This window comes from Squalius cephalus (assembly GCF_949319135.1).
Source record: "Squalius cephalus genome assembly, chromosome: 7".
NCBI lineage: Eukaryota > Metazoa > Chordata > Actinopteri > Cypriniformes > Leuciscidae > Squalius > Squalius cephalus.
This window is the reverse complement of record NC_137128.1, coordinates 27,673,484-27,685,955: the sequence shown is the minus strand read 5'-3', so window position 1 is coordinate 27,685,955 and position 12,472 is coordinate 27,673,484. Positions and strand designations below refer to the sequence as shown.

Below are 12,472 nucleotides of genomic sequence, written 5' to 3'. Positions count from 1 at the left end.
TGTATGACATTGCACTTGAATATGTTGTTATTTGCTAAATTACTGCAGTCTGGACTCTAGAAAATGAGTTCTGTTCAGCCTCCAATTTACTTGTAAACTTAGCCTGTAGGAAGAAGCACACGCTGAAGGAAACAAAGTTTAGTTTCTCAATTATACGAGCATTTTGTATTAAACTAACTTAATTAAACCGTATTTGTCCTTATAGTACTATATAAATAAACTTTGTTCTTTTTTGCTTGGTACAAATTGTCCCATTGTTGCGCCCCACCCCCTTTCCGCTTACGTCCACCTCATCCAAAATTGTTGTAGCACCATAAACTGTAAAAAGAGTAGCACTAGTGTGTAACTTTACTCACATGAAGTTAAAACTTGTTGAACTATAATTCGGTTATACACTCTGTTATTGCATTCACATATGAGAATCTTAAACAATAATGTTTATTTTCTGATTACTTGGGGTTTGGACATGTTTTGATCGAAACAGGAATCTGTTTAATAGTAAGTGTAAAACAAAGAATGAAGTACCATTTGCTTTTCAGATGTAATGATTGTAAAGATAAAATTCAGCTGAAACCCACAACCAGATATTATTGTACAATTGGGACAGTTACCCCAGGAAAGTGGATTTATCTTTAAAGAATCACATACAATTAAAGAAGAAAAAAGAATATAGATAGATAGATAGATAGATAGATAGATAGATAGATAGATAGATAGATAGATAGATAGATAGATAGATAGATAGATAGATAGATAGATAGATACACACACACACACATATTTGCATTAAATCATTTGTCAAAAGCTTTTGTCAAAACATGTGCTTGTTTGGCAGATCTGTGTTATTCTAACCTCTCAGACAATGCTGCCATACTACATGCATGTCAAACATAGTAACTGAAAGATAAGAAAGAAGGATTAACTTTGACTTAATTAAATCAATGTAAATTCAAAATCTATGTTGATCCTTTTCAAACAACCATTACCACTTAAGTGATGAAACACTTGAAGATTAATCTGTCCCACATGCATGATTTCTAAACCCAAAAATAGGCAAGAACAGTCTAATATGGAAATTAGAGGCAGGATTAAATATGGCAAGTGTGCAAGACTTTGAATTGTACAGACACTAATTGTAACTTTAGTAATATATTTAGTCAATGCTCCAACATAAAATATAAATATACTACACTACTCTTGCTGTGTGCATGAGATACATGATAGGATAAAAGAGGTATGGGAACCATTTGGGCCTTTCCCACCATTTGGCATGTGTGAGAAAGTGTGATTTTCTTCACAGTGCAAATCCCCTGGATACTTTTGCCTATTCATTCTGAAGTGGTAGTTGTCCCCACATAATGTTTCACAGTAGGGCTTTGGATATTAATAGTAGTGTGACATGTACAAAATTCAACAATTGGAGGTATGACATTTTGTACAACATTATGTATTGTGTATTTGTTACCACCAGAGGGCATATGATAATTGTCAAAAAATATACTTTCGATAGATTCAACACTATTCTTGAAAATTACTGTTTTAGATATGTACACAGTTGAAAGTACCTCACATATGTTGTGCAAGTAATAACATTAAGTTTGTTGCAGCTTGTTGATGTTTTTCCCTTTGGAAACAACGTTTGGTACACCAATTGGAATAACATTGCGTTACAGCCCTTACACAATGACACCATGGTGATAGGGAGGGATTGTTATCTTAGTATCTCCTTCGTTCCCCCTGGAGACATTCCATTTTTATGTCCCTAACCATTACTAGACTACAAAACTATGGTTTTAAAATATTTCTTAGTGATATTCTTATTGTTACTGTTACTTATACAGTGGTGGTCAAAATTGATGGCACCCCTGATAAATATGATAAAAAATGGCTGTAAAAAATAAATCTGCATTGTTTATCCTTTTGATCTTTCCTTCAAAAAATTGGCAAAAATCTAACCTTTCATTGAAGTAAAAGAATTGAAATTGGAGGGTGAATCACATTAAAATAAATGTTTTTCTCCAAAACATGTCGGCCACAATTGTTGGCACCCCTAGATTTTTTTTATGAGAAAAATATCTCTGAAATATATTCCCATTAATATTTACCTTTATTTAGCACACCAGGGTGACTAGGAACATGAAATTGTCCAGCTATGACTTCTTGTTTCACAGGAGTTTATATATGAGGAAACACAAAGGCCAAATTCCCTTAATCATCCATCACAATGAGTAAAACTAAAGAATATAGTTCTGATGTGCAGCAAAAGATTGTTGAGCATTATAAAATAGAAAGTGGCTGTAAGAAAATATCTAAAGAATTGAAAATCCCCATTTTGACCATCAGGGCAATAATTAAGAAGTTATAATCAACTAAAGATGTTACGAATCTGCCAGGAAGAGGACGTGTGTCTATATTATCTTAATGCACGGTGAGGAGGATGGTTTGAGTGGCCAAAGACTCTTCAAGGATCAAAGATGGAGAATTGCAGAGATTACTTGAGTCTTGGGGTCAGAAAGCCTAAAAAAAAAAGATCAAACAACCCCTACATCACCACATGTTGTTTGGGAGGGTTTCAAGAAAAATGCTCCTCGCTCCTCCAAAAACAAACTCCAGCATATTCAGTTGTCAGACACGACTGGATCTTCAAAAGGGACCAGATTCTGTGGTCAGATGAAACAAAAAAAGGGCTTTTTGGCAGCAAACCCACCAGATGGGTTTTCGTGCAAACAGGGATAAAAAGTACCCCATGCCTGGTTAAATATACTGCTGGATCTTTAATGTTGTGGGCCTATTTTTTTGCTGGAGGTCCTGGACATCTTGTTCAGATACATGGTATTATGGATTCTAGCAAATACCAACAGATAAAAAATCAAAACCTGACGGCCTCTGCTAGAAATCTTATAATGGGCCGTGGTTGGATCTTCCATCAGGACAACGGTCCAAAACAAACATCAAAATCAACACAAAAATGGGTAACTGAGCACAAAATGAAGCTTCTGCCATGACCGTCCCAGTTCCCTGACCTGAACCATATAGAAAATGAGTGGGGTGAACTGAAGAGAAGAAGCACCAACATGAACTTGTGAATCTGAAGGATCTGGAGAGATTCTGTATGGAGGAATGGTCTCTGATCTCTCGTCAGGTGTTCTCCAAACTCATCAGGCATTATAGAAGAAAACTCAGATCTGTTATCTTGGCAAAAGGAGATTGCAAAAAGTATTTAATAACAGGGTGCCAACAATTATGGCCAGCGTGTTTTGGAGAAAAACATTTATTTTATAATGTGATTTCCCCCCCACTTTCAATTCTTTTACTTCAATGAAAGGTTAGATTTTTGTGAATTTTTTGAATGAAAGATCAAAAGGATAAACAATGCAGATTTATTTTTTACAGCCATTTTTTATCATATTTATCAGGGGTGCCATCAATTTTGACCACCACTGAATATATATATATTCTTATTGTTTAAATCTTACAATCTAAATAGACAGGCAAGATAATGGAAGATAATAAGAATTTGGCAGGAATGTAGTACACAGCCTGGAGCCTCTTCATTCACCCAATTGGATTTGGCAGCTTAACAGTTGAAAACATCTTCACACAATGACATTTGCGATTGTCCAGTTCCCACGTTTATTTGAGTAGCACATTGTGTATATATCTTTTTATCATTATGGTAATGTACATTAAAGTGGGAAAAAAATAATTAACAGTTGTAGTTGGATAACAATTGATGACAACACAATTAAATAATGAGCCACTAATGTAAAACAGTGATTTTCTTCTGTCATTAGATACACTGTCTGACAGGAAAGGTGCAATAAACAGAACAAGAGGTATATACATGGTTTCAGAAATTCACATTTAAGGAAATCTGTAAACAAGAAGAGCTCCAGTAAGGTCATTCGTCTCTGGTTATATTTGTTTAAGAATCGGAGCAAAAGGCAATAGACCAAAGTGCCAGTTTACAATCCCACTTAGAGTATACTAAATAAGTACATGCCCTCAGCTTTTTATTTATTTAAAATACAGCAAAGATAACTGAATGCTGCAGTTTACCATTACATTACAGATCATTTGACTCCATAAACACAGAGGTTAATGTTTTGTAACATCCTGAGTTTTGTCTATTGTTATGAAAATAATACAATAAAAACAATGACAATTCACAAGTAAAAGAAACATATTAATGATAATGATATTTCAGTCTCATACAACATTGTACACTAGTTGTGTTATTTTAAAGATACTACAAAATCCTTCTTCTAAAAGCAACAAACATCTGAAATATAGTGCTATATTGTATCTTCAGAGGTATATCAAGTACTTGCAATGAATATCTGTGTGATATAGAATTCAATAAAATCACATTATCCAAATGTGATAACTGGGAATGTCACCTTTTCCAGTCTGGAATGAAAATAAAAGTAAAGAAAAAAAAAATCCTATTTAGTAAAAGATTGCAATTACAATTTAGGTCAGCAATATTATCCTTAATTTCATAGAAAGTATGTAACTTGCCACAGCAGAACACAAAGAGCACATGGTGAGAAGTACCTTCATTTTAATTAGTCAAAGGCGGATGACTGAGAAGCATCACCTCCACCGCCTGATTCTTGCGGGTTGCGCAAGTCTATAGAGAGCCTATAGAGATAATCTTCAGACTGCATGATGAACTCAGTCCACTCTTGGCACACTTCATCTATGCCTGGTCCGGTTCCTCCATACACAGGAGGGAGAATAGCCTTCGGAAAGTAACTGCAGAGACTTCGGACATATGAACAGCCATGCATATGAATCTATAAGGAAAAGCATCACCATAGATATTAAACTGATTAAAACGAATCCTCTTAAAATCCCATAGTCTACTTAAATGTTACTAACCCGTTGTTTGATTTTGTCTGGAAGAAATGGACGGATCATGGCAAAGACGGGACGGAAAAAAATGGGCTCGTTTATCAAATGGATGCCGCGTACTTTCAAAGGAAAGGAATCCTGCAAGACAGATTTGATTTTTTTATTTGGTGGATTCATTTGAACTCACTCGATAATGTATTCATATATTTTTTTCCATTTTTAAAAATAATAGCTATATACTGAAAAACAAGTTTTTCTAGATGTGGAAGGGGTGTTAAACCTAGATATTTCTCCAGATATCCAATTGATAATTTCTTGACTAAAATATATGATCTTTCGTGAAAATGTTTAAATTGAAACGTACCGTGAGTACAGATGATATCTTTTTTGCCAGGGAAGGATTTATCTGCAGAGCATGACCAAAGCACCAATCTTGGAGATCAAAAATCACTTTGAGTCCATTTTTTTGAGTCTCCCACTCTCGAACAATCAACTCCGACGTAATGAGGCTCACACGAAAAACCTCGTAAGCTGTAAATTCTTTGGGGTTCCACTGACCTGAAAACAGTGTTTGAAAATGTGTGATATTCCCCATTATATTTTTATTTTATTTTATTTTTTATATTGTTTGTGTATGTACTTGCCAATCCGATAGATTAAAACTCGACCTCCAGCATCGTCTCGTGATCTCAAAACTCCATGGTAATTGTTTTGGAGAAGTCCTATGATGGATAATGGCCGTAGATCTGCAGTTATTTCTGGACATTCTTGTCTCCATTTATGATAGTTGATTAACAGCTGTTGAAAAACACAATATCAATTATATATTAGTCTCAAGTTTTTTATTTTTAAGAAAATTATCAGGACAAAAGAAGCATTACGCATTACATTGATTATGGTTGGTTTGACATCTGAATGCAATGTCAGTCAGAAAAGAAAAAATGTGTACATCAATTATTGAACATCCAGTCCCTACCTAGTCAGTATGGCTGAAATAACCCCAAAGTTACTTTCACTTAAACTAAAGTGAGTGTTTGTGGGCCAGATATTTACAGATGTTTACACTAAACAAATAATAAATAGACAAGAAAACATTGGCATAAATTTGCTATAAGCTATAATGTACATAAATGAACTGGTGTATATGAACATAATATAAATGGTTAAAGAAGAAGTTAAAATAACTAATAAATAAATAATAATAAACTTGAAAAGAAAAAAACAACTATAAAAACTAAAATAGTGATGATACACTTGGAATTATATTATGCATTATCTTATTTTGCATAAATTCGGAAATTACATATATGAATGGGTGTAGGATACATGGGGGACGTGTAGGCCTACTTTTACCGCACTAGTACTTTTGTACTTTTAATCAAACGTAAATTCGCCCCCCACACTTTTTGGGGGCCAACTATGTTCACATTAGGGATGCAAAATTACGAGTTAACGAGTGTATATTGGAATTAATGGGAATAAAATGTAAATTTGCAAAACTGCAGGTTAACCTATAACAGGGGACTTAGTTGCAGTTGATAAAAAAAATTGCCGTATAATCTTGGTTAAAACAACCAGATTTAATGCAAATTTAGTCAAATTTCTATCCTGCTCATTCCTCTCTCACATGCACATACTGCAGGGCTCACCCCTGAATCTGATTTCATTTTATGGGGGGGGGGGGGGGGGGGGGGATTTTATTCAACATTCCTGTTTATTTGATGTTCAACAAAAAAATTGATTAAAGAGTTCTACTCACAAATAAATCAAAGTAAAAAAAAAAATCAAAGGTCAAACAGCAACCTTCCTGTCTCTCTCTTGAAACCAACACGGAAGTGACTTAAACTGCAATTCATCGACTGGCCTCTAGACACAGGCTGCAAAAGAGAGTCAAATTATATTAAGCCTTAAAGTTCTGCATAATTAAGGGCGTGGCAACTTGAGTGACGGGTGGATTGCCGCTGCTGTCACTACTAGACGTTTGTCTGCTGTCTGTTAGCTGCATAGACTGTAAAAAATATGGACAAAGCGTCTGTGACGTCACCCATAGACTTTCTGAAGAACGGTTTTGAGGCCGTTTATGGGGGGTATGGGCGGCGCCATCTTGTACGATATTTCAATACAAATGTTCAGAAAGGATACAGAGGTGGTATGATGTGTTGTGTCAGATCATGGTCGAGACGTCAAATTTCAGGAATTCCACTCGGCGCAGCCTATATGCTCGTTATCAGCTGTCAATCAAGCTGTCAATCAAAGTTAACCACGGCCTTATTTGTCATACATTTTATATCTAAATACGATCTAAACTAACGAGTTAGAAAAAAATTCACCCCCCTCACAGTTGTCAGGCACTCGGAACCTATCGAAAAATACAATAAAAGTCCATGGGACCAACCTGTAAAAACATGAATTTATGCTGTGAAAACGGACATTTTAACATGGGGGTCTATGGACATTTGCTCCCTTTTGGGACCTGCCCCTAGCGGATTTTCGATGTATTGCAGTTTTTCGCACTTCCGGGTAAGCTTCATTTTTCAGATTAGAATGTTGCCGCTTGGTTAGCTGTCACGTCACCTCAGCTAATCCCGCCTTTTTGCCAATTTTCGTTTATCCGGGAGTGACGCGCGGTGACGCGTTGCAAGATGGCGATGGCCGACTCCGCCCACTTTAGGCTTCAAAAATGCTCTCAAGAAACCCACAGGTGATGTCACGGACACTACGTCCATATTTTTTTACAGTCTATGGTTTTGCATGCATGTCTGCTTATGACCAAACAAAATGTATATTTATGTTTGTATATGATACAATTTGCATAAATTACCCCAAAATTTCAATGAATTCTCGTAAAGTTTCAAAATTGGAATATTTCAAAAATTTCTCAGCTTAACCGGAAATTTTCCACCCCTTTGCAACCCTAGTTCACATAGAGTTTTTCAAGGACCAATGTGAATAAAATATCTAGATTTAAATTCAAAGAGACAAGATAGTCTGTGCATGACCTGACATTTTATTCTTATTCAAAACGAGGCGATGTGAACATTATGAAGTGACTTTGGCTAAACAAACTCATGTAATGTAGGTTTCCTTCATACTCAAAGCCAGAGGGCACTCCCTCACAGAAAGTCCAAAATGGACTCAGGTAATAACTTATGACATTCCAGGAAATCCCCAATATGGACAAAGGTGTCCAGCTATGGCTGTAGCAGAGCAAAAAGCAGAAAACGTTTGACTGATGAAACGTGAAAGCAATAATCACACAACAATCAATGTATGATTTATGTTTTTCAAGCCATCTCGGGGTATTTTTATAACAATAAAGTATATGAATAATAATGCAGTGCTATTGATAGACGTTATTACAGTACAGACGCTATAAAATATATTGTCTGTGATATATATATATATATATATATATATATATATATATATTTATTTATTTATTTATTTATTACATCCATGATGACTTATGCACAAGTGTTTGTAGTACATAAACCAATCATAAAATTATCATCAGGACAACATAGGAATGGGGGGGGGGGGATTTGATGTCTTAGCCAGTAAAAAGAATGAGAAGAAAAACTAAAGCCTGTCAATTAGGTATTTGACATGTCTGTCCCCTCACTTCTGAAGTGATGGCAATTTTACCCCAGCATACATGTGAGAGGTGTTGTGTAATATCAGCCCGTAGCCTAAATGTTATTGCAAATCAAATCACGTCTCACCAACGGTGTTACTATCACTACAGAAAGCACGCGCGTCAGTTTACACATTAATCATTTGAGTTCAGTCAAAGTTTAGGGTGAAATAGTGTTCCAAACCTTGAACGCCAGTGCCACATCAAAGTCTCTCGCCTGCAAAAAACGTATCAGAAATGTTTTCGACAAATCCAAGTGTCGAATGCTTTTTTCTGCTTCTGCTTTTTGCCTCAGCTCTGCCAAATACGGTGCAATCCGAACAGAATCGACAGGTAAATTAGTTAATTCTTCGATGTTGTCAACTTCCTCAGACTTCATATTTGCGCGAGCCGATCGAGTGTCATTTTCTCCGAGCAGCGGTCTCACTTAAAAGGGGGCAGGGAATGAGCCCCTCACATCCCAATGAGAAGCCTAATGTTTTTTTCACCTTTGTACATGTCAAGTTTCGTCAAACATTGACCAAGCCAACTTCGCAGACTGAATTAAATCTCTCTCGTCCAAATAAACAGACTAGACCCACGCCTTATTCAAAACTGAGATCAATTGTTGACAACAACTTGTGTAGACCTACGGCGCAATTCATCCAGATGTTTAAGATGAAGTCAACATGAGTGTGAAATTAATTAATCATATTGCATACCACTATGAAAAAATTCCACTGAACTTAAACCCAAAATTCACTAAATAAAAACCATGTAAAAGATAACAATGACCAAACAAATATTTTAATTAATTTTATACAACAATTTAATTCCTGTTACAACTTTCCCTGATTTGACATTTATTAACCCTTTCATGCATACATTTCAACCACAGTCAAGGTTTATTTCCTATATGTTTTTATTGCTCTAAGAGTATGAATAACAAGATCTGATCTTCTTTTATTTTTCAAAGAGATTTTCAGATGTCCACTTGAGTGGACAGTATGTGTTTTAGTTTTAACTGAAGAGATGCTGTATTAAACATTATACAGTAATAACACAGCTCTGGGAACCCAACTCAGACTGTAGAAAATGCTCAAGTCGAGTATGCCGATTTACCTTTATTAGTTGATAATTCTGATTATGTTCAAAATGGACAAATTTCTACCGTAGCTCTCCTCTCTGAGAAAACCACAGACTGAAATCTACATTGATCAATTGATGTTTTCAGACAGTGGAAAAGAACTAGCGATCAGGGGTTTTCAATCTCATCTGAAAGCAGTATTGGGGATAACTAATTACAAGTAACATGCATTACATACTTTTTTAATTTCACAAGTAAAGTAACGCACTACAATAACATTACCTAATTAATTTTGCATATTAAGTAGCCTATTTTCAAGAACACATAAGTATTGCCACAGCATATCACCCTGTAGCCCAAGATTGGTTGCCCACTGAAAGCAGAGTTGAGTCTGGTTAATATGGATGGGAGACCTCCAAACTAGGTTGCTACTGGAAGAGGTGCTAGTGAGGCCAGCAGGGGGCGCTCTCCGTGTGGTCTGTGCAGGTCCTAATGCCCCAAAGTGATGGGGACACTATACTGCAGGGTTCACCAATCTCGGTCCTGGAGGGCCGATGTCCTGCAGAGTTTAGCTCCAACCCCAATTAAACACACCTGAACCAGCTAATCAAGGTCTCACTAGGCATACTAGAAACTTTCAAACAGGTGTGTTGGAGCTGGTTGGAGCTAAACTCTGCAGGATAGCGGCCCTCCAGGACCGAGATTGGTGAACCCTGCTATACTGTTACAAGCTCCGTCCTTCGATGAGAGATTAAACCGAGGTCCTGACTCTCTGCGGTCACTAAAAATCCCATGGCAGTTCTTGTAAAGAGTAGGGGTGTAACCTCGGTGTCCTGGCCAAATTCCCTCCATTGGCCCTTATAGTCATGGCCTCCTAATAATCCCCTTCCATTGAATTGGCTCTCACTCTCTCTCCTCTCCACCTATATCTGGTGTGTGGTGAGCGGTGAGCGCCCTGGCGCCGTTGTACTGTGGATATTGTTGCATTATCCAAGTGGATGCTTCAAACTGGTGGTGCTTGCATGAGGAAAGAATCCTGACATGATTGTAAAGCGCGTTGGGTGAACAGAAGTACATATGAAAGCACTATTGAGAGCCTAAGTCCCTCCCCTTCCGGTGGACCACCATGGGACCTTATTTCGGGAAAAATATTGTATGGTAGTCAATGGCGAGAGACAACAAATATTTTGATGTTGTTTGAATTGTGCCCTGAATTACACATATGATGTTTGTCAATTTAAAAGATACATTTTAAAGTCACGAAAGTCGCAGTTTGATGTAAAACTGTTGAGGTATAAGACTGTGAAAATACGTAATTACAAAGACTACAAACCCAAAAGGCGCACATGTGACGTCATACCTTTTCTCTCAATGAATGAAGCTAACTTTACTGAAGCTAACGTCTGTCATTTTTTCTATAGTCTTACGTTATAATCGTAACGTTACGCCGTCATGCCTGAGTGTTTTGTACCAGACTGCACACATACGTACATAGTGCGAGACGAGAGATGTAGTTCATTGAGCGATTTTCACATTAAAACTAAATGTTACTCTTCTGTTTTATAACAAAATGCGACTTTCTTGACTTTCATAATTATCTTTTAAATTGACAAACATCATATGTGTAATTCAGGGCACAGTTCAGATGGAATAAAAAGATAAGTTGTCTCTCGCCATTGACTACCATACATAGGCTATTTTTTCCAAAATAAGGTCCCATGAGCCGGAAGCGGAGGGGAGGGACTTAGGCTCTCTATATAAATGCCTCATTCATTCATTCACTCAATAACAGTCACAGTATGAATTGTAGCTGATGCATGATGTCCAATTTATTGGAAAGATGATTAATCAGAATTTTCTTCCGATCTAAAATCAGTGCTTGGAAAATTTAACAATAATTTGACTCCCTGGATGTTACTTGATGGTACAACTAGGATAGAAGGAATGGGTTTGGAAGAACAATCTACATACATCGGCTTGCCACTTGGTGACAGTGTATAGGATGATGCACTAATGTCCAGTGTCCACTGTAGTGGTCGATATGCAACTGTGCAATCAAAACCCAATACGCAAAAAATGCCTTGTTGAATAGCTGTCCACTGTATAGTGACCTCTATGTGTGAAAGGGTTAATAGTTCAGCCTAAATCTTCAGGTGAAATCTTCATTAAATAGCCTACCTGAATGTAGCCTATACATCAGTATGGTTTTACTGTGTTAACTTGTTACAGATATTACAGATATACAAAAAAAATATTGTTTCAGATAAAAGGACATTAACAATGGCTTTAAATTTACCTTTTTCACGTTTCTGGGTTTCTCAGAAGCGGAAGTCGTCATAGTTGGGTTAACTTTTATAGAGTGGTGCAGGTATGACGTCACTTTGTAGGCAAATCGGCAGTTAGCATCAGACTGGTTTCCCCCGACAAAAACCCAATTGGATTTTTCAACAGGCTTGTGGATTATCACAAAATAAAATAAAAAAGCTCTGTGATCAACTATGATACGTGCGTTTTGTTCATAAAGATAATTTTAAAAGTAAAAAGCTAATGCTAACGAACTAGGCCTACACCATGGTCCCACTACTTCAACATCACCATAGCTAAGCTTTTGACAACTCTTTCAGTTTTTAAAGCTAAAAACATTTTCCTGCCATCGTAAATATACGACTTCCCACCTCGTAAATATGAACTTCCCATGGAGGACTTGAAAAACACCATAGGCTGCCTTCAAAAAAGACAGGATAATGTGGGCATGCAGAACGATCAGATTCGGACGTGCCTTGTTAACTTCCTACCTCATATCCTGCCTGCGGAGGCAGCATTTTTCAGTTTTTGGACGCAGCTGCGTCTCAATTCTACGCCCTAAAAGAATGTACTTTTTGTGAAGAAAAAGTGCATACTTTTGAGTGTGTAGC

General features: G+C 36.7%; 1 protein-coding gene across 2 annotated transcripts; it reads right to left on the bottom strand.

Moving 5' to 3' along the window:
* Positions 1-3,203: 3,203 nt before the first annotated feature.
* Positions 3,204-8,956, bottom strand: ttpa (tocopherol (alpha) transfer protein). Of its 2 annotated transcripts, XM_079877802.1 has the most exons (6): positions 8,676-8,953; positions 5,502-5,655; positions 5,222-5,415; positions 4,885-4,995; positions 4,558-4,799; positions 3,368-4,410 (listed from the first exon to the last, which is right to left on the bottom strand). In XM_079877802.1, the coding sequence occupies exons 1-5, from the start codon at positions 8,868-8,870 to the stop codon at positions 4,569-4,571; spliced, it is 885 nt and encodes a 294-aa protein (XP_079733928.1). In that variant the 5' UTR covers positions 8,871-8,953; the 3' UTR covers positions 3,368-4,410; positions 4,558-4,568. The 2 variants fall into 2 exon arrangements, with proteins under 2 accessions (XP_079733927.1, XP_079733928.1); XM_079877801.1 differs by having other exon boundaries at positions 3,204-4,799; positions 8,676-8,956.
* Positions 8,957-12,472: the final 3,516 nt, after the last annotated feature.